Here is a 23,773-nt window from a genome sequence, read left to right as displayed (position 1 = left end):
AAGCTGTCCTGTTGACTCTGTCCCTCTCCTCCTTGCACTGTCTCACTGTCTCACTGGGATGAGGTCTCCGCAGGTGAGCTGACATGTTGGTCGTGTTGCTGTTAGCGTAAACAATAAGTGTTTTATTTTATTTTTATTCATATTTATTCGTATAATATTCATATATTTTATAAATTTACCTTTATTTAACCAGATAAAAGAGAGACTTTTCGAGAGACTTTTAATTCTGGTTTCTTTGCTCCATATAACAAATAAATCATCGTTGGACAAAACAACATCATCTTTTCCAGGTTTGACAAACAAAGATCAACATTTTCTGGACCAAACAACTGAACCACATTTAACCGAGTAAAGTCAACATCAAAGCTGTAAAAAGTGAGTGTCGTCGTCTCTGGTTTGGACGACACAGTCACGCCAACATGGTTCATGTTGGTCGCGGTCAGCAGAGAGAGGGTGGAGAAAGGGCGGAGCCTGAGAGTCATGACATTCCCTAACATTCCCCAAACCCTCAGGGTGAAGGAGTTCAGAGGTGACGGAGCCGGGACATGACCCGTCCATCTGGACTGGACCATGTCTACGCAGCCGGGGGGGGAAAGTGGAGGTGTGATTTGTGTCGCTCTGGCTCGTGTTTCCTGTCAGACACGAGCCCCAAAAACAACAATCCACCAAGAGCTCATTTCCTCTGATAAACAAAGTGTCTGCACCTCACTCACTCACTCACTCACTCACTCACGAAAAATGTAAAATGATGAAAATATAAAAGTAAATAAGAAGAAAATAGCACGTGAGAGCTTGATTCAAGCACCGCTTCCCAGGTCAAATTCAAGCACTTTCAAGGTTATTTTTAATGCTTTTCCAGCACCATACAGACAAACAGTGGTAGATTAATATGCTTATACTCCCAAAAGACGATTTCTTTCTTCCTTGTGTGTAATAAGTAGATTACTCCACCAATGTTATTGTGTGTTGAAATATGAAGCAGCAGGTGATTTCAGAGCCAGTCACAGACGTTTGTCCCTCGTAAATGAGGCGGTGTTTCACGGACGAGCGATGATAAATCACCTTCTCTGTGAATCTCTCCCAAAGTCTCACATTTCTAACCAAAACATGAGCTGTGGGAAATAAAAGAAGGAGGAGAAGAAGAAGAGGAGGAGACAGTGAGGTGAAGGTCTGAACAATAACTCAATAACTTCTTTACGCTCGTCACAAACAGCAGACGCTGGCGTCTTTAATCAGATCTGGATCCTGTGACATGTCGGTGTTTTAGAAGCAATCTCGGATCAGGTTCACACTCTCCCTGTGTGTGTGTGTGTGTGTGTGTGTGAGAGAGTCTGCAGATGGTTCTGCTGCTTTAAACTGGGACACGACAGAACTGCAAGACAATGGAGATTATGAGTCTGACCTCCTGCTCCACACACACACGACAGGAGGAGGAGGAGCATGATCTGACCTTTGAACTGCAGGGAAATATAGAGCTTATTTTTAATGTAACCTTAACCCTTTAAAGCCTCAAAATATCCATCTGAACTTGTTTTTTTTTTGCTTATTTTATCCATAAAAGGACCAAAAATGATCCTGTGAGAAAGTGATTTTGTCCATTTTTCCAGAATAACAGTTATTTACAATCTACTGCATGTGAAAATAGTCAGTCAGTCATCATCTAACCGCTTTATCCTCCACCAGAGGGTCGCGGGGGGTGCTGTGCCAATCTCAGCTACATCGGGCGATAGGCGGGGTACACCCTGGACAGTTCGCCAGTCCATCACAGGGCCACACACAACTAGAGACAAACAACCATTCACTCTCACACTCACTCCTATGGTCAATTTAGAGTGTCCAATTTACCTAATCCCCACATTGCATGTTTTTAGACTGTGGGAGGAAGCCGGAGAACCCGGAGAGAACCCACGCACAAACGGGGAGAACATGCAAACTCCATGCAGAAAGGCCCTTGTTCCAACCGGGGCTCGAACCTGGGTCTTCTCGCTGCAAGGCGAGAGTGCTAACCACTACACCACCGTGTGACCCTGTGAAAATAGTGTTTTAACAATTTAAATTGTACATGAATACCAGATTGTACCATGTTAAATTTGAAATTTGAAATTTAAAACAACATTCATTAGAGTTTTTGTCTCAAATGTCCAAAAGACAAAAGAAATGCAAACTACAGAATGTCCAGGTGTTTTTCGAGCTCTCTGGTGACAAAGGCGCTGATTCTCCGCTTTCCTGCAACAGCACGAGTCAAAATGACTGAATAACCACACGTTTCACAGACCGTCGTCCACAGACACAGCACAGACAAACCGTGGTAAAGCAAACACATCAAACATTGTGTATAAAAGCTTGTGGAGTTCAGCGCTGTGTAAAAGTGTTCACACCCATGTGGAGTCCCGGGGCTCAATAGCGCCGCCTTCAAAAGTAGCATCATGGTTACAGAGTATCCTCATGTTGTTAACTTTGTGGGTCTTTATCAAACTTCCTGGTTCCCATTCCCGGTATTCGCACATCGCTCGTTACCCTAGTTACTTGATAAACTATAGCCACCGCCTCCTCTCGCTGGTGCGAGTGCAGCATACCGGGCTGTTCAACATCCAAACAAAGACGGCCATACTTTAGTTTTCCAACAGACGGACACCTCCGCAAAATCTGGGGCGAGGTTAATAGTTTAATATTCTCTGTGGAAGCACGTTTGTGTGCAGCTCGCACTTTGACAAAGAAAGCCTGCACGTCTAGAAAAGTGGGTGGAAGAGGCTCAAAACAGGTGGAAGATGATTTTGGTGGAACAGCTTCACCAGTCGCTTTTCAACCGGGTTGATGCACGTCTTGGAGTAGGTGAAGAGCCCAATGCTAGCGACTGCTGTCAATGAGGCTCAGGAACCCGCGACCAACCATAACTACGCCCTGGACTGGACTGGCTGTCGAAACCATCAGGCAACTGGAGGCTAGGTCAAGAGTTTAGAAAGTTCTCCGTTCATCAAAGGATTGTGGTCCTTTGCGGTGCCAACACCCCGCACAAGACAATACAGACTCTTGTCACGTGTCATTTCCATGCTGGTGGCTACCAGAACAGGAGCTATCTTCAACACTTCTTCTGTCCTAGCACTGACCTTCATCCGTCCCCTGTCCCTCTGCACTCTCACCCTCTATCAGTCCACTACTCCTATCTAGTGGAGTTCTTTCCAAGACTTCTACTGTGTACTCCAAGACCTGCACAATCAACCGATACTGTGCCACAGATGAGGAATTCCGGTTCTATATCCAATTTCAATCAGAGAAGATGTTCTGCATGGACGCCACGGAGGCCACTCATCGTGGATGAATGAATTCTCTGCTGCTGGTATGAAGGAGAAGGTCATCGAGAAGGTCATCGCCGACACAGTGAGTGGAGTCATAATTACACGGGCCAACAAATAATATTATATATCCTAAGATGGATTAATAATGAACAGGAAGTCATGTTGAGAGTAGGGCTGGGTGATATGGACCAAAACTGATATCGCAATACTTTTTGTTGGAATGGCAATATGCGATATTATAACGATATTTTGTACAAAACGGGTTAGCGCACTAGCTAGTTGGCCACTCAGCTGACAGCTGATAGCTGAAACCCGGCGTCCAGAGTCTACAACAGAAACCCAGACACAGGAGACCAGAAACCCGGAGACCAGAGCCTGGGTGTCAGACACGGTAAACAACACGGTTTAGCTGATGTGTTTTAAGTCCACTTGGAGCCGAAATCTGCTGCTAAAAGCTGGTGCTGCTAAAAACTAGCAACATTGGAGTAAAAGTATGAATTTTATTTAGGAAAATAACAGCAACGTTATTCTTTTTCTTAGCCACCAACTGCTCACTCTCCACCTGCACCGTGTCGTTTTCGTTCACATGTCTGTTGTGATGCGTAGCGTGGGCGGGACAACACTACGTAATACGTACATGTAAGGGCCGTGGCTGAGCAGCTGAACTAGGCTTGTAGGCTCAGAGAGAAGCGGTCGGCGACGTAAAAATAATATATAATATACGAGTATGACGATATTGTCTCAACTACATATCTCTTTCAAAAATATACCGGTATAACTCTGTGATCGACTTTAACTTACAAGAAACAAAGGTCACGACCTTCAACAGAACCAGAGTGCAGTGGTTTAGTTGATATACAGAGTTTAAGAAAGTGGTGATAATCTGATTTATTATGTTTTCACGTCTGCTCCACGTGTTTGTGATCATCACGCTGTTATTCTCATCATCATCATCATCATCATCATCAGCATCATCAGCATCAGCATCAGCATTATCATTGTCTTTGGTCCACCCCTCCAAAGTGGACACGCCCACTTTGACAGTGAAAACACGGCGCTGGTTCTTCTTCTCTGTCCCATGACTGAGAGCAAGCACGAAACACACCGTGTTCACTTCATGGCAATGAATGCATGAATGAATGAACTTCATCAGGATGATAAATGAGGCTTTTCTGTCACAACCTGGTGCCACAGTGGCATTTAATGAGAGGGTGAACAAACAGAGGGGGCAGTAAAACATGGACACATGGAGTGAAGGAATTTCAATCAATACACAGCAGGGTGTCGACAGAGCAGGCGTTACCACGGTAACACGCCTGTCTGTCTGACCGTGTGTGTGTCCATCAGTCGCTTTATAAACTTTGACTTTGGTAACTCTAAATCACCAAAAGACTTTTTCTGAGATGAAGTTTTTATATTTTTAATTATTATGTCCATGGTTTTTGAACTAAAGACGTCATTTTGTGAAATATTTTCCTGTCTGATTTTTATGAATTTACAAGATCATTTTTCTCTAAAAAAGTTTTGTGAGACAAAGTTTCTTAAAAAAACAAAACATCTAAGCACATCCTTTTCTTGATTTCTTTCATGTTCCATTTTCTCTATTTACTAGATGATTTTTCTTTAAAAAAGAGATTTATCTAAGTTTTTTTTATTCCTAAAAAGTTTTTTTTAGCTCAGTTTTTCTAAAATTATGAGATTTTGTTTTTGAGATTTTTTTCAGAAAAAATATAAAATGGCAGATGTCTCACCTCCTAACGAACAGACACATAATGAACGGGTTATTCACTCGTTCAGAGAAAAGAGACACTTTCTCCAACACCCTCATTCAAACAGATCACATGACCATGACCTCTGCCTCTGATTGGCCGGTGTAGCTGCTGGGCGTTGTCCCAGCGTGGGAGCGGTGACCTCGACCTCACATTAAGGTGCAGCAGACAGGAGGTTCTGGAGACTCTGAGAGTTTGACGGGGCGAGTGTGTGTGTGTGTGTGTGTGTGTGCGCCTCGCTTTTGTGTCCCCATCAATGGAGAGTTAATGACTCACACAAAAGTTCCCAGTGGTCGGCCAGCTGACACGCAGCGCAGCGAGCGCCAGCCGGCCTTCACCCCGACAACACTCTGCTCTAAACACTGTTTAACTTTTCATTTACACGAGTGCTTTCAGACGTGTTTCTACAAACACTGAGTGAGACATGGACTGAGGACTGAGGACGTCAGGGTAGACCACATCATCTGAGTCCAAGTCATGTTTGTAAAGAACAACGTCAGGTGATGTTCCAGGTCAACACTGTACGTTCACAGCTGCGCTCACGTTTCCCATAAATGACGGGTCGAGTTCAGTCTGTTCCAGGGACTGAACCACTTCTCAGGGACTAAACCACTTCTCCAGGGACTAAACCACTTCTCCGGGGACTAAACCACTTCTCCAGGGACTGAACCACTTCTCCACGGACTGAACCACCTGAACCATCTCTAAACTAGGACTGAACCACCAACCACTCTTGACTAAACCAGACAACCACTTCTCCGACCAAACCACTCTCAGGGACTAAACCACTTCTCAGGGACTAAACCACTTCAGGACTCAAACCACTTCTCAGGGACTAAACCACTTCTCAGGGACTGAACCACTTCTCCAGGGACTGAACCACTTCTCAGGGACTAAACCACTTCTCAGGGACTGAACCACTTCTCCAGGTACCGAGAGGGAAAACAAGTTCAATCCCTGAACTCTAAGGACTGAAACTAAAAACCCTAGTGTTGCCAGCCATTCATGACCTTTGGCTCCATTGTTGCACAGGATTATTTAGAAAACAAACCACTCCTTTCAAAGTCACCTTTGTTCATTTTGGCAACAACTTGACATTTTTCTGATTCCCGACACACGATATCAATCACTTCCACACGGAAAAAAAGCTTTGCAAGATATTTGAAATTCCCGTCACATTCATCAGCGTGTCCTGAAATTCCTTTGGTATCCTCCACACCAAAAACATTTTTCTGAATTACTTCACAAAGAATGGAAAAGCAGGACGAAGAGTTTGATTTATACGACGTTGTACGAGTGAAAGTGAAGCAGAAACTCGGGCGGTTAAGTTGCCCTGCGGTGGTTTACGGCCTGATGGAGACCAGCTGCCAAACTGTCTGGGCAAATCATCACAGCAGCTCTACAGCACTGATGGAGGATATAAAACTGGGTTTGTCCCAGATATTAATTCACTTTTTTTTCCCTCTCAGTCTCTCCCTTCCAAAAAGTTCAGTGTCTGTGTCAGCGTAGTGATCCTCCTCCTCCTCCTCCTCCTCAAGTCTATAATATCTTTAGAACACGTGTTCACGTCTTTATCTCACTGTCAGACTGACCTTTCCAACAGGAAACTCAAGTCTGTCAAACACTCACTCTCCTACACCAAAGTCCAGAGAGAAAACCAGTGATTTTAGCTGCTGGTCCTCTGCTGCCTCGTGTGGTCACTTTGTGTCACTGAGGTCAATCTGAACAAAGGATTTAAAATGACCCATTCGAACAACTCCTGTGTGTGTGTGATGTTAAAATCCCAGATTTTCTCTGTGGACTTTGGTGTGAGAGAGTGAGTGAGATTACAAACTTCACTGTCACAGTGAGCGTTACAGACTCTGTGAAGCCACGAGACGTTAGATTCACTCAGTGAGACTGAGCTCAGATTACTAACACACCACTTTCATTAGTGACGTATACGTTACTCGATCAAATATTCAAGCACACAACAAAGCACCAGGTGCAGTAAATGTTTCACTCAGAGAGGAACACAGTGACAAGGAGAACATAGTGGTCGTCCATTTTTACTGCTCTCTGCTGGGAGCAGCACTGGCTCCATCCCAAAATAAGAAACTGGGATACAGGGACCAGGGAGAGCTAGAAAATGAGAGCTAGAGGAGAAAGTCAGAGGAGGAGGAGGAGGAGGAGGAGGACAGAGTACAGCAAACGCCTGAGGGAGCGAGCAGGCACACAAATTACTGGCAAGAATAAAAGATGAATCCGGATGATGAGGAAAAATCCCAGTGGAGGAGAAGAGAGAGTCGAGAGGAACAAAGGCCGGAGCACGGAGGGTGAACTGGAGTGAGCTGCCGAGCACAGTGAGCTCAGACCCAGAGTCTTTGAGGAGACCAAGACCTGTCCTCGCGTCGTCCTCTCACAACATGACAGGTTTTTACAGTGCACCTGATTTCAGATACTAAATAAACCATGTCAGTTTAAATCTACCACATCTACAGAGCACGTTCACGTCTTTATCTCACTCTCAGACAGGAAAGTGAAGTTTGTAATCTCACTCACTCTCCCACACCAAAGTCCACAGAGAGAATCACTGCTTTTAACATCACACACACACACAAACACAGGAGTTGTTGAAGTTCTAATGTCTGATTTTGTGATTTCTGCATTAGAAATCCTACTTTTATTATTAACTTCAGTGACACAAAGTGACCACACGAGGCAGCAGAGGACCAGCAGCTCCTGTGTGTGTGTGTGATGTTAAAAGCACTGATTCTCTCTGTGGACTTTGGTGTGGGAGAGTAAAGAAACACATTTTAGATTAGAAACAAATTTTAAGTACATAAGAAAAGAAACAGCCAATAAAATCTACACCCGTTTGAATCTGTCCACTTGAAATATGTCACATGATCACGTCTTTATCTCACTGGGAGACTTTTCCAACAGGAAACTGACGTTTGTAAAGAACGGTGTGGAGAATGCATGATGTTGCCGACTGTGAGTATATAAAATAAGAGTCAGTGTGAACATGGAGCACATTCTTTTGTCTGAGACTAGAGTGACGTTGTTTCTCCACAGTCTCTAAACCTGCACGTGCTTTCTTTACACTTTCACTTTAAAGACACAAACTTTAAAGATACACACACACACACACACACACACGTCTCTGCAGACTTTTCTCTTCCTCTGGCTCGTCCATGTTTCAGTGAGAATGTTTAAACAGTGAGAGTCTTATTGTTTTAGGACAGTCTGACACTCAGGTGGGTCTCAGGCCTCAGAGGCGTCTGCTTCACGTCAGGCAGACAAAAACCAGTCCACGATAAGGTTTATGGACCTGTGACATGTCAACATTTCTCCAGGTTTCCACGGAAACGAACACGCGAGATGAAGACAGCGAGGAGCGGTAAACTGCACACGGTGGTAAAAGAGTCAGACGCTTTATTTATTTTATCTTTGGACAAAAATCTTCCAGCTTAAAGAATAACAGCGACACACACACACACACACGCACGCACGCACACACACACACGCGCACACACACACACAGATGTTAAAGGCGAGTACAGAGAGAATGTCACGTTTAACTTCACACACTTTTGAAGAAAGCACCAGGTGCTTCAGGTCAGGAGGAGTTTGAATGAATGTCATGTGATGAATCCTTGTCTTTGAAGGAGGAGCCAAAATAGTGATGTCACTGTCAAAGCATGGGAATATGGCGCCACCTTATGGAATGTTTGCAATGAACGTGTAAATATAATCAATATTTCAGAATAACTTCCGCCAATCGAGAATATATTGAATCATTCTTGAGAAACTGGAGGAACAACAGAAGAAGAAGAAGAAGAAGAAGAAGAAGACGGAGTGGTGGTGTCGGGTTTTATGGCGTGATGATTGACAGCCTGGACTGAAGAGTTCATTTCCTTCACTTCACTCGACTCTGACTCTTTATTAAAGCCTGGTCCTGGACCAGGTTTTACTGCTGGTTTTACTGCTCCGCTGACCTGTGGCTATTCAGTATCATGTCAAACGTTAAATCCGCTCTAATTGGTCGGTCGTGTCTTTAGAGGCTGCGTGATAACAAAGACGGAGGTGTCTGTGTTTGCTCTTTTGTGTGTTTTTCTTTAAAGGCGGGGGTTGGGAGGTCAGAAAGCTTTTGAGGTCAGGGGGTTGGATGACTTCGCCCCGCCCACCTTGTCTTCAGGACGGGCTTAAATTGTCCCGCTGGTCCCACATTCATAAAGACTCCATAAAGAGAGGTGGCTGCTGGGTAATGTTATTCAGTGCTGATAAAAACCCACTCACACTCTCTGACATCTGGTTTTTATCACACACACACACAATCACACGATCCGCTGACGTTTCTTCTTCTACTACTTTATTCTGCAGCTTTAAGACAGTGGTGACACATCAGGAAATCAGCGCTGACTTTGAAGGAAGAGGTGAATTAAACATGTTAAAGAGTAAATGTTGGTCCTGGTGTGTTTATAGCATTTAACATAAGAACATGAAAAGAACTCAGGAGATGATGACGATGATGATGATGATGATGAGAAACCGACAACCTTCATTTCAACACAAAAACAAACACAGTCTCCAGCTCCTCCCCCTCATCAGGTCCAGTTTACACCAGGACCAGGTCTCAGAGGTCTGTGGTTTTCCTGGTCCCTTACTGGCTTTTTAGGAATTCCCGACTTGACAGAAACCACTTAAATCACAGCAGTTTTAAGTGGGAGCTGAAGTGCTGAGACACACACAGTCAACGCAGGAATACTCCAGGAAAACTCCAGCAAAACTCCAGCAAAACTCCAGGAAAATTCCAGTAAAACTCAAGGTAAATTCCATGAAAACTCAAGGAAAATTCAAGGAAAACTCAAGGAAAACTCGAGGTAAACTCGAGGTAAATTCTAGGAAAATTCCAGTAAAACTCAAGGTAAATTCCATGAAAACTCAAGGTAAACTCAAGGTGAACAAAACCACAATCCTTCATTTTCAATGTCAAACCATTGTAGAGTAAAAACTATAATCTAACATTAATATCTGTAAGTATAGGTGATATGTCTTATATATAACATGTATATATGCTGAGTTTATATCCTGATATAGGAGATATACATGGATATAAAGCTGCACACAAGCTGTCTCTCTGGACTCATGAAATGTACACTGTAAATGCACTGTAAATGCACTGTAAATATACTATGAATTACACTGTAAATATACTATAAATTACACTGTAAATATACTGTAAACTACATTGTAATTATAGTGTAAAATAAACAGTAAATATACTATGAATTATACTGTAAATACACTGTAAATATACTGTAAACTACATTATAATTATACTGTAAATTACACTATAAATGCACTGTAAATTACCTTGTAATTACACAGTAAACAAACACAAATCAATAGCCTTAAAATGATACAAGTGGCATTTTTAAATATACTTTTGTCTACCCCATGTATTTTTAATCAATATATATAATATTAAGTGTAATAAATGTGAAGATTATCAGTGCAGCAGCCTTTAAAAGCAGTAAAAGTCATCACAGATACTTTATCATGACGATATCCAAAATGTAAGAGCAGATCTTGTCTTATGTCACCATATATTGATATAATATACATATATTGACCAGATCTATAACTTACAATTGATTTCATAATCAAGTGGTTCCCAAAGTGAGGGTCAGGACTCACAGATGGGTCGCGGGGGATTTACAACAAACCTGTTTATTTCAGATTTATGTATATTAAGTGCCTTTTTTTTTTTTGGTATAATTTTGTTGATTCTATGTATTTTATTTTTTTAAATATTTAGTGTATCATGATATGACAGTATCCAGGATTTAAGAGCAGATCCTGTCTCAAGTCATGATATAATATACATATACTGACCAGAACTAGTGGAACATTTAAATACAGATTTGACATGAGCTGAAAGATATCTGTGATGGAGTGAGAGGATGAAGACAGAGCAGGTCGCTGCTCTATAATTAGCTGCAGTGTTTTATCATGAAGGTTTGTCTGAACGTGCACTAACATGTTCACTGCTGTGATAATGAAAGAGAAAGAGACACGCTGGAGATCTGGTGGTGAAATGTGATACGACGAGTGTTTTCTTTTCTTTGTGGGAAAAACTGGAAACTGGGACAACAAACGGACTCAAATTGTCTTTTCTAGTCAGAAAAGTTGCACAAAAACACTTAAGTCGACTGCCCTCCAGAGCAGTGATTCCAAAACACTCGGTCAGGGTCCACAGATGGGCCACAGGAGATATATTTATTTATTTAGGGTCCTTTTAGTCGTTTTTATTTATATATATATAATAAATATATACATATATTATGTTTATATATATATTATGTTTAGTAGAACATAAAATAACAGATAACAGGAAACAAACCAACCGTTCTGTTGTTTATTTTCTCAGCTTTAGAAACACAATCTGTTCCATTCTGTCGTCATCTGACAACATTTCTGGAAGAGACACTTAATCCACTTAAGGTGATTTTACTTCATCATATTGAGGAAAGTGTGACACATTCTTCTCAGTTTCACCTAATTCACATAATTCACACAACCGGTTTCCTTCAGGAACAGTTTTAAAGCTGCCAACGTTACACAGACCAACCAAATCTAATTGATTTTTTACATTTGAATATTTTAGACTTATTTTTCCAGGAAAACATGTTTTGTGTGGATACATGTGATTGAATTAAAGCCAACAACATAAGAATGAATAAAAAAAACAACTTATGTATGCGACACAATTTTAAACAACTTTATCATGTGCTGAAATACATCACTTCCGAAAAAAATTATATTTTATTTCAGTGCTTTTAAGCATATTATAGTGGTTATTTAACACAATCTACTGTACTGTACAGTATATTTTGATTGTATTTACAGTGTATTTTTGACTGTATTTACGGTGTATTTTTTATTGTATTTACAGTGTATTTTTGACTGCATTTACGGTGTATTTTTGATTGTATTTACAGTGTATTTTTGACTGCATTTACAGTGTATTTTTGACTTTATTTACAGTGTATTTTTGACTGCATTTATAGTGTATTTTTGACTGTATTTACAGCATTTACACTGATTTACAGTGTATTTTTAACTGCATTTACAGTGTATTTTTGACTGCATTTACTGTGTATTTTTGACTGTATTTACAGTGTATTTTTGACTGCATTTACTGTGTATTTTTGACTGTATTTACGGTGTATTTTTGACTGCATTTACAGTGTATGTTTGACTGTATAGTGTGTTTTTGACTGTATTTACAGTGCATTTAAAGTGTATTTTTGACTGTATTTACAGTGCATTTAAAGTGTGTTTTTGACTGCATTTACAGTGCATTTACAGTGTATTTTGTGCATTTACAGGTATTTTTGACTGCATTTACATTGACTGCATTTACAGGGTGTTTTTGACTGCATTTACAGTGTATTTTGACTGCATTTATAGTGTATTTTTGACTGTGTTTACAGCGTATTTACAGTGTATTTTTGACTGCATTTACAGTGTATTTTTGACTGTATTTACAGTGTATTTTTGACTTTATTTACAGTGTATTTTTTTACTTTATTTACAGTGTATTTTTGACTGCATTTATAGTGTATTTTTGACTGTATTTACAGCTTATTTACAGTGTATTTTTAACTGCATTTACAGTTTTTTTTTGACTGTATTTACAGTGTATTTGACTGCATTTACTGTGTATTTTGACTGTATTTACAGTGTATTTTTGACTGCATTTACTGTGTATTTTTGACTATTTACGGTGTGTTTTTGACTGCATTTACAGTATATGTTTGACTGCATTTACAGTGTGTTTTTGACTGTATTTACAGTGCATTTAAAGTGTATTTTTGACTGCATTTACAGTGCATTTACAGTGTATTTTTGACTGCATTTACAGTGTATTTTTGACTGCATTTACAGGGTGTTTTTGACTGCATTTACAGTGTATTTTTGACTACATTTACATTGTGTTTTTGACTGTCTTTCCAGTGTATTTTTGACTGCATTTACAATGCGTTTTTGACTGCATTTACAGTGTATTTTTGACTGCATTTATAGTGTATTTTTGACTGTATTTAAAGTGTATTTTTGACTGCATTTACAGTGCATTTACAGTGTATTTTGACTGCATTTACAGTGCATTTACAGTGTATTTTTGACTGCATTTACAGTGTATTTTTGACTACATTTACATTGTGTTTTTGACTGTATTTCCAGTGTATTTTGACTGCATTTACAGTGTATTTTGACTGCATTTACAGTGTATGTTTGACTGCATTTAAAGTGTATTTTTGACTGCATTTACAGTGTATTTTGACTACATTACATTGTGTTTTTGACTGTATTTACAGTGTATTTTGACTGCATTTACAGGGTGTTTTTGACTGCATTTACAGTGTATTTTTGACTACATTTACATTGTGTTTTTGACTGTATTTCCAGTGTATTTTTGACTGCATTTACAATGCGTTTTTGACTGTATTTACAGTGTATTGTTGACTGCATTTACAGTGTATTGTTGACTGCATTTACAGTGTATTTTTTGACTGCATTTCAAGGTGTTTTTGACTGTATTTACAGTGTATTTTTGACTATTTGTTTTGACTGCATTTACAGTGTATTTTTGACTGCATTTACATTGTGTTTTTGACTGTATTTACAGTGCATTTACAGTGTATTTTTGACTGCATTTACAAAGCGTTTTTTAATGTATTTACAGTGTATTTTTGACTGCATTTACAGTGTGTTTTTGACTGTATTTACAGTGTATTTTTGACTATTTACGGTGTGTTTTTGAGTGCATTTACAGTGTATTTTTGACTGCATTTACAATGCGTTTTTGACTGCATTTTCAGTGTTTTTTTGACTGCATTTACAGTGTGTTTTTGACTGTATTTACAGTGCATTTACAGTGTATTTTTGACTGCATTTACAATGCGTTTTTGAGTGTATTTACAGTCTATTTTATACATATACAGACATATGGATTTGACTTCTATCCTGTGTTCCCTGCAGCCTCTGAAGCTCTGACCTGGTTTGGACCTGAGCTCAGTGCAGTCACACAGTAATGGACGCACTAATGTGGTTTTTCAGGCTTAAGCTGCTCTGGGGCAGTTTACAGTGGCATAGATGATGATGTGCTGCTCCTGTGGTAAACACAGCTCAGTGAAGCTGCACTAACACTGTTGTCACAGACAAGTCAGTGAGATTCCACTGAGACCACAGACACTTCTTCTTCTTCGTCTTTTTCTTCTCCACACCTGCTACAGGCCTTAAATGTTACATAACAAGTCCAACAGGTTACTGTGCAAATTGCAAAGTAAACAGGTTTGTATGAAGGTCAGATATTTCATGTGATCCACTTCACTGCTGCAGCTGAACCACTCAGCTGCTCCATTACAAGTAATCAGATTACTGGATAAACACAGCAGGAGGAAAAGTCCTCAGGCACTTCCTTTATCAAAAAGGTCAAATATTGACACTGTGTCTTCTGAAGTGTTTAACTGCCTGGGGGCCCCCGAGCTGAGAGTGGGCCCCTGAGAACACCCGATTATATAAATCCACAAATATGACACTTTAGGCCTCATTTGCATGGAAACATGGCATTGTTTTTGACCAATCCCCCAAAATGACTCTTAAGGACTATAGTGTACAGTATATTCCAGGCCTGTGTGTGGCGCTGTCACAGAAATACAGCAAGAAACAGAGAAGAAGAAGATGTGGAGCGTGAGCATTTCTGCAACTTAAGTAAAGACTCACTGAATAAAATCTGCGATATCTACGTCACATGTTCACGTCTTCATCTCACTGTGAATAAATAACAACATTTCCCTGATGAAATCCAGCTGCACTGAAGACTTTTAATGTCATACAACAACAGATAAGACTTGTTATCACAGCAGATTATCACGCTCTATGATGTGCACACAGATTAGCCCGTGGTGTCATAAAGTGTGTGTGTGTGTGTGTGTGTGTGTTTAAATGTTTCCTCTGTGACACCCCTCTCTCTGTCTCTCTCTCTGTCTCTCTGTCTCTCTCTCTCTCGTGCGGTCTGCTCCAGGAATGTCGTAAACCTGCCAGCCATGTGCTGGTGGACCAGAAAAGCCAGAGGACCACTTGCTGCCACAAATATGATGTCCACCCCCCTCCTCCTCCTCCTCCTCCTCCTCTTCCTCTGCTGTGATCCAGTGAAACTTAAAACCCTGCAGAGCTCTGACACAGAGCTGCACCACAGAGCCCAGACTGAGCGAGCGGTTCCGAGGCTCGTCCAGCACAGACGCTGACGGGTGTCACAGCAGAGACGTCCAAACACTGGGCTCAGGGACACGAGCCAGGCGCCGGCCGGGGTGTGTTTACATGTGTGTGTGTGTGTGAGGACGGGAGGGCATGATGGAAACTCAGCGTCACAGCTGTAGACGGGCATTTCAACAATATCTGATGGTTTTTATTGGTCAAATATTCTGCAGCTCACGAGAGCCAGTGAGAGTCATGCAGGGTTCACAGTGAGACCATGAGACCAGGATGTGCAGTAAAACATATATGCAGGTACAGTATTTACATGAGAAATGCTGTAAAAGTATGACTTTCTTTTTAAGCTGTGATATATAAACTCACAGACACATTTCATTTCAAAATAAAAGCGTGTGTTTCACGAGTAAAATGCTCTTGATGTGTCTTTGTCTCTTCATATGTCTCCGTTTATCAGGCTATGAATCGACTGGTGTGAAAAAACATTTCGTTGTCTGCGGGGTTAAAGCGCGACTTTGTGTCGTGGGCCGGATAAAACTGGTTTGCGGGCCAGATATGGTCCCAGAGCCTTATGTTGCTCATGTGTGAACTGGAACACGTTAAGCAGCAGCTTTAAGATGCATTCAAGAAACCTCGTAAATGTCATCACTTCTACTCACTCCGTGCTTCCTGCTGCTGCTGCCACCTGGTGGCACCACAAATTCAGACGTGTCTGGAGGACTTTGTTTTTATAAATGCAGTCCTTCATTTTTAAAATACAACAAATAAGTCAAACCCATGCCTACAGTCATTCTGACTGGGATAATTAAGATATTATTGCAATGATTCAAAATGATTTATCTTCAGTCAAAATCTATTCATGAGGTCACGATTCCATTCAATTACACATAAAATGTTTGATTAAATTCCAAAAGGATTCATCTGGAGAACAGTTCAAACTGATTCACAGTCTCCTCCCCCAACCTCACAGTCTCCTCCCCCGACTACAAACTTCAGCAGCAACATTTACATGAAGTGTCATTCAGATGAGGAGGAGGAGTTCTGTTCTCTTGTTGCCCCCGACGACAACATTAACATGAAAGCCACAACTGAGGGTCATTAAGTTGTGGCTTTCATGATAAAGGAGGTTTATTCTAGACCAGGTTCACACCTGGGCTCAAATTTACCAAATATCTACCAGAATATTAATTATTAATTAAGTCACTAAAACTTATGAAAGTTGATTATTTTAGTTTTTGAGAATACTTATTTTATACATTATGTTAATATTGTATATAATTGCATTAAAGTAAAAGGTTGGAGGGACAGAACGTTAGTGTAAAAAATGACAGTAAAGGTCAAAAGTCTATTTTTATATTAGCTCCTGACCTCGTTTATTTAAACATAAATAACCCTTTAAGTTCGTGTTGTTCGCTCTACAAACAGATTTAGAAGCATTTTACATTATTTGTCCATCATGTGATTCATTAATATGCTTTTCCCCCCATGTCCACATGATAAATCAACACGTAATCAAGGAATCAGCTTCCTGTGAGACGCAACAGGAAGTCCAGGTGCCTCTGACTGACATGTTCAAGATAACCTTTGACCTCTGCTGACACAGACCAGACAAAGTCAAAGTGTTGTGGCTGCACTTCACTGGACGATACGCAGGACAGGTTTTTTTAAAAAATCACGTCTAAGAGGTGGGGTCAGGGGGTCGAGGGGTGGGAGGGGGCGGGGTCTGTGTTTACGTTGTAGCAAATACCTTGAGAGGAACCGCAGACAGACCAGAGGAAACAGGGTCTGAGGAGGACTTGTCAGGACCTGCTCAAACTGAGCTAAACCAGGAGAAGTCTCTCAAGACGGGGGACATTTTTTTGGGGGTGTTTATACATAAACATAGTCTTTCTATAGTTGTGAGGACACTCTTTCACCAGGGTTTTTCCAGAAGTTTAACAAAGGTTGACCACGACGGTGACCTCAGGGTCCAGAGATCTGACTTCCATCGACTCACTGTCACAGACTGTTATATTATATTTTATTAAAACACACCTACAGTGGTATTTCTGCAGATTAACATCCTGTTAGCAGCTGTTAGTGAGTATAATGTGGCCTGTGTGTGTGTCACGTGTATTATGTGACGTTTGTGCAGCTCAGACTCTTATATCTGATCAATCTGAACGAAAACGTTCACTTAATTCCGCACCAACATTTTCAAAGTGAGTTTTGAACAAATTAATTTTCTTTTTAAATAAATCAATGTCTATTTATATAGCACTTGGAATAAAACCAATAAAATAAGAATCAATGTAATTAGAAGATGTTCCAGCAGAGGAAGCCAACATTTAAATGACGTCTTTTTTAATAATTAAAACCAGATTAATCGATTACTGTTACTGTTACTATTTTGGAGGAGAATGTCACGTTGCTCGTAGTAAAGTGTAACGTATCATCGCTGCTGTATCACGTATCGTGTCACCAGATTCTTGTCAATCAAACGGCTCTAATTATAAACTGGACTGGACTTGAATGTGGATCAGGTTTGCGTGTGTGGAACGTCCGTCTGAATTTAGTGTGAATGAAATTAAATACAACAACATAAATACTACACTGAGCCACGTCCAGGGGCGCTGCTAAAACAGGCAAGTGCCAGGGGCTGCACACTGACAACAAAAATCTGCTCATCTACATATCGCTTCTTAAAAAGTCTTAGAATACATCAGATTTCTACAGTTCATAAGAACAATAAATACATACAGTATGCCATTGCACTTTATTATTGCACTATTTTTTTCCCACTGTTGCACATTTTACTTTTTATGGCTACATTACATTTTATGTTTATAATATTTTCTTGTTATTGCTGCTATGTCGAAACTATTTCCCCATGGGGATGAATGAAGTATTTCTATTCTATTCTATTCTATTCTATAATGGGCTGTGATTTCACTTCTGGGGTTTCAAACACAGAGAACTTTTTAACAACGACAATATTGTTCAGGTAAGGTTCTGTTTCCATGTGGATAAAGCTTTGACCTTGAAGTAAAGTTTGCCTGAGGCAGAGAAAGTAGGGAAGAGCCCTTTATCCCGAAACTCAACCATCTCAACCCTAAAACCAGGTCTTGACCATCAGCATGGCTGCAAACATTCTCATTCATTCCTATAAAATCCCATGGAAATTTTCCAAACATCTTGAGTTTAAGTCTCCAGTTCCATGGAAGGTTTCTGGAAATGTACCTGGGTTTTTCTGCCCCTTTGCAAACTTCAGCCATTTGAAAGTGTGTGACAACCAAATTGTCCTCACACACACACACACACACACACACACACACACACATTGGGGTGGGGGTGGTTTTAAGATTAAAGGACCACATGCTGTGTTATCAGGGTCATGAATTCTTCACGGTGGCCAAACAAAGTTCAACAACTGTGGACGACGGAGCGTCAGCTAAACTTCACTGTGAACACATGAAAACGTCTCCTACACACAAGTGGAAAATAAACAAATATAATATAATATATATAATCAGAGCAGAACCAGCCGAGTCAACACTGAGAAGAACACTGATGTTAGCATTGTGGCTACAAACATCAACGAGTGTTAGAAGACACGACGACAGAGTGATTTCATGTTCAGCAAAAACAAAACCATGAAAAACAACTTAAATGTCGCCTAAAATAACTCTAACCCTTTTATTTATCATCTAAAAAAGTCACTGTTTAATAACTCAACTTTTCTGCAACTTAAATGCACCAAATGTTTAAGTTTTTACCACATTACTGTGAACACTATTTACATAAAGAAAAATGTAATTCAGAAGTAAATGTATAATAATGAGTCAACACGTACCGTAAGTAAGCACATTATTTTGTTTACACGTAAGATAAGAAGATTATACGCATTGTTGTTTTATATAAAACTAATATCTAAAAATATCTGTTATAGAAACAGCAAAAATGTAAATAAATAAATGTTGGATAAGTCCAGCTGGTGGCGCTAAACAACTTTTCCACGCGACTTACACACACACTGTAAAGTAAACTAGTCTTAAAGCTAACTAAATGTAGCGACTTAGCATTTTATCTGAGAAGCATGAAATCTATGTTATAAAAAATAAGTAAACAACTTTTCTGTGACTTTCTGCAACAGAAATAACATTTATTTTTTATCTGAATCAGTGTCGTTGTACATTAAAAGTTAAGTCTATAAAGTTTAAACATCAACTTGATTAAGAATGTATCATCTGTCCAGGTGGTGGCGCTAAACACGCTAGCTTTGAAGCTAACTGCACTTTATCTGCGTCATTCCTCTTCGCGCGCGCACACAGCTCAGCTGTATAGACATAAACAGAAAGGTAGGGGGCGCTGTTGTACTTACGCACTGGCTCCTGTTTAGGGTCCAGTCCGGAGCAGGTCTCCTGGAGCCGGCCGATCTTCCTCTGCAGCCCGCGGACCCGCAGACTGGTGGAGGCGAGGTCGCCCTCCAGCTCCTGGAATATGGAGCACGCGTGTTTGGCCAAGTCCGACAGCTGGCGCAGAGTCCGGGACAGAGACACATGACTGGTACACACCAGGTCCTCGAACAGCAGACCGTCCGAGTTCGGTATGTGGTGTCGGCACAGAAACTGAGGCTCCACGACGCGTTTGGCGAACGGCATGTTGGTGTTGGTGTGGTCCGGGTCCAGAAAATAAATCCAAACAAAGTCAGCACAGAGTAGTTGTTCTCTCCCTGTCCCGAACCCGAACCCGGATCCGGTGTCTGCGAGCTCAACTTCTGCTGCTGCTGCTGCTGCTTCTGCTGGAACCCCCCATCCTTTCAGGAGGGTCAGGCGGGACTGAGGCGCACCCTGCTCGGGTTAACTGCTGCTCCAGCCCCGGTGTGACTGAGAGAGAGAGAGAGAGACTGTTTACTGATCGAGAGAGGGAGGGAGAGAGCGAGAGACAGAGAGAGAGAGAGAGAGAGGGAGACACTCGGAGAGAGAGGGGTGGTGGGTTTTAAAAAGGGGGCGGGGCGAAAAACTGGAGTGGAGTCTGACGGTTTTCCTGGATCAGGATTGTTGTGTTTTTCTATCATTTTTAAAAGTGAAGATTCTGTTCTGATATTAAAATATCATTTAAAAATTAAAAATGTAATTATTTTATGCAAATTTAGATATGAAGTAGATTTAATTAAGAAAAAGAAAGAAAGAAGAATAAACTTTAACAACAAGCATTTTATTATTATATTACATTATATTATATTAAATTATATAATATCATATTTTATCATATCATATTATAATATTATTATATTGCAGGATCCACGTCTGACCACAGTGTTATTGTAGAGCTAATACAGCGCTGTTGCAATTTTGACAAAAAGCTATGTTTTATCAATATTTTATACATATATATGTATATATATATATATACATATATATGTATACACTCCTAATTTATATCCCTCAGGATCTTTTAAGAAGTTTAAAATGACTTACCGTCATGTCTTACTGTGTCCAGCCTCAGCAGCAATGGACAGATTGTTGATTCTCGTGCCTTTGCCATCAGGAGGTCATGACAGTGACCTGACAGAAAATGCCATTGAATCCACATTTTTGTGAAGATTTAGGTTTTTAAAGGCTGTGGTCTTAAACTTTTGATCAGCTGATGAACAGCCTATTTCAGTTTAATTGTTGTTTGCAATAAATTGCTTACTCAAATTTTTTTTTTTCTCACTCCCATTTCTTCTTTTTGCATTTTGAAGCTACTTAGAACCTTCTTAAGATCCAACAGTCTTCCTCTTCTTCCTCTTCTTCTTCTTCTTTTCCTTTGGGCTGCTCCCTTCAGGGGTCGCCACAGTGAATCAGCCTCCTCCATCTCACCCTGTTCTCTGTATCCTCCTCTCTCACACCAACTAACTTCATGTCCTCTTTCACTACATCCATAAACCTTCTCTTTGGTCTTCCTCTAGACCTCCTGCCTGGCAGTTCCAACCCCAGCATCCTTCTACCAATATACTCACTATCCCTCCTCTGTACATGACCAAACCATCTCATTCTGGCCTCTCTGACCTTATCTCCAAAACATCTAATTCCACTGCTCTGGACTGTTGACCCTAAATACTTCAAGTCCTCCACCTTCTTTATCTCCACTCCCTGTAGCCTCATGGTTCCACTTGGGTTCCTCTCATTCACACACATATATTCTGTCTTGCTGCGACTAACCTTCATTCCTCTCCTTTCTAGAGCATATCTCCACCTCTGGAGCTTTTCCTCCACCTGGTCTCTGCTCTCACCACAGATCACAATGTCATCTGCAAACATCATAGTCCATGGAGATTCCTGTCTGACCTCATCTGTCAGTCAGTCTGAACCCTGATGTAGTCCCACCTCCACCTTGAACTTCTCTGTCACCGCTGTCTCACAGTTGTCATACATGTCCTGCACCAGTCTAACATACTTCTCTGACACTCCAGACTTCCTCATACAGTACCATAGTTCCTCTCTCTTTTTCCAGATCTACAAAGGCACAATGCAGCTCCCTCTGACCTTCTCTGTATTTGTCTACCAGCATTCTTAAAGCAAATACTACATCTGTAGTACTCTTTCTAGGCATGAGACCATACTGTTGCTCACAAATGCTGACTTCTGCTCTCAGTCTAGTTTCCACTACTTTTCAGGTACAAGTCATTTTGATCAGGAGTATACATATATATATATATATATATATATATATATATATATATATATATATATATATATGTATATGTATATGTATATATATATATAATACATATACTGTATATTGGATTGTTATTTAATTACAATCCAAAGTAAACTAGTATATCATAAAAACTCATTTTATTAGAGGGAAATAACAATAAATATATATAAATAAATAAAATCAAACATGTCTGCAAAGGAAATGAAGTAAATATTACTTTGTTATTTACTTTGCATGTATAAATTATTATTCATTCATTAAGGTTAATGAACCCACACTATGATTCTTGTTTAAAGTTGTTCTATGTGACCTGTGTTGTATTGATCCGTGTGTGTGTGTGTGTGTGTGTGTGTGTGTGTACACTGAGCGTCAGTCACATGTGCTGAGTGTGTGTTTTCAGTTAAATCCCAGCAGCAGCAGCAGCTTCACTCTGACAGGAACACACTCAGCAGCGGCGAGCGAAGCTCAGCGCCGGACAAAAGACGCACGAGAGCAGCGACGGACGTCGTCATCGCTGAGTTATGCTGCTGCAACAAAACACGCAGAGTTCACCAAACAAAGGCGGCTAATCTTTGCTGTGTGAACGGACAAAGCGTCGTACATTTTAAATCAACTTTTAGCTGCAAGGGAAATCTGTGCATGTGTGTGTGTGTGTGTGTGTGTGCGTGTGTGTACAGTTTATTTACACCACAGCTGCAAAACATCCTCTTTATGTCTTTATAAGGATATAAAGAAATTCTACAGTGTGTCACTTTACGTCTACGATATCTTAAGAACACGTTCACGTCTTTATCTCACTGTGACAGGAAAGTGAAGTTTTTAAAAACTTCACTTTCCTGTTGGAGACGTCTGTCTGACAGTGAGATAAAGACGTGAACATGTTAATCGCAGACTTAAACTAGTAGATTTTATTACCTAAGTCATTGGTTCAGTGGCTCACAGCAAACAACCACACTCTAAAAGAAACAGAAAAGTCTTAAACTGCCCCTTTAATAAGGACGTCTATGTCTTCTGCCTGTGGACACTAAGCATCAGTGTCTGCAGACAAACCATTAATCACCATGTAGGTGATAATGATCCAGTGTGAGATGGTTATTATGTCACTCAGGTGTGTAGTTATGAAAACACAGACATCACATGACGCTCGACACCAAACTCTGTTCACTGATGTTTGTGATCTCATCCACTGACACTGTGTCACATGTGAAATATAAGCGACATTAGAGGGCGGAGCTACAGTGAGACGGATTTTAAAAAAAGCACCTTTTATTTTCACCTGTGGGTTTTTGAAAAAAGATCAAAACAGAAAGTTTTTCTTGACTTTACACAATCTTAAAAAACACACCACAGCCACGAGTGATAAAAATAGACAACTTTATTGATTAGTTTGATCAGTTGTGCCTGTTTTTCAGGTTCAGTTACAGTGCAGAGTTCACATCAGTGCAGGAAACATGCAGAATATGTCGTTTTAATTCATTCATCTTCAGCGACAATCAACAAAATGTGCATTCATTAAATCCAGTAAAAGCAACACCTGGTGTTTCTGTGAAGATTCAATCCAAACTTCTTCTTCTTCTTCACACGTGAACGGGTCTAAAATCAATCTGACAAAACCTGAAAACATCCGTTGTGCTTTTTATTTATTTGATTTGATTTTTTTTAGCGTCTTGGCTCATGGCGTTGTTTTCAGATGTGAGCATTAGGCTGCGCGAGTAATCAGAAAAATGAATAAATGACATTAACGCCTAAGACAAGACAAGT

The 23,773-nt window shown here is 40.3% G+C and overlaps 1 protein-coding gene across 2 annotated transcripts in view; it reads right to left on the bottom strand.

Moving 5' to 3' along the window:
- The window catches only part of nhsa (Nance-Horan syndrome a (congenital cataracts and dental anomalies)), a 56,207-nt gene extending 35,976 nt beyond the window's left edge, over positions 1 to 20,231 (bottom strand). For both annotated transcript variants that reach the window (XM_044043723.1, XM_044043724.1), the window contains exon 1: positions 19,689 to 20,231. In XM_044043723.1, the coding sequence (XP_043899658.1) occupies positions 19,689 to 19,968 (280 nt within the window). In that variant the 5' untranslated portion in view covers positions 19,969 to 20,231. The remainder of the gene's footprint in view (positions 1 to 19,688) is intronic.
- Positions 20,232 to 23,773: the final 3,542 nt, after the last annotated feature.

Source organism: Solea senegalensis, linkage group LG14, assembly GCF_019176455.1.
Source record: "Solea senegalensis isolate Sse05_10M linkage group LG14, IFAPA_SoseM_1, whole genome shotgun sequence".
NCBI classification, from domain to species: Eukaryota; Metazoa; Chordata; class Actinopteri; order Pleuronectiformes; family Soleidae; genus Solea; species Solea senegalensis.
This window is presented reverse-complemented; position numbering and strand designations above follow the sequence as displayed.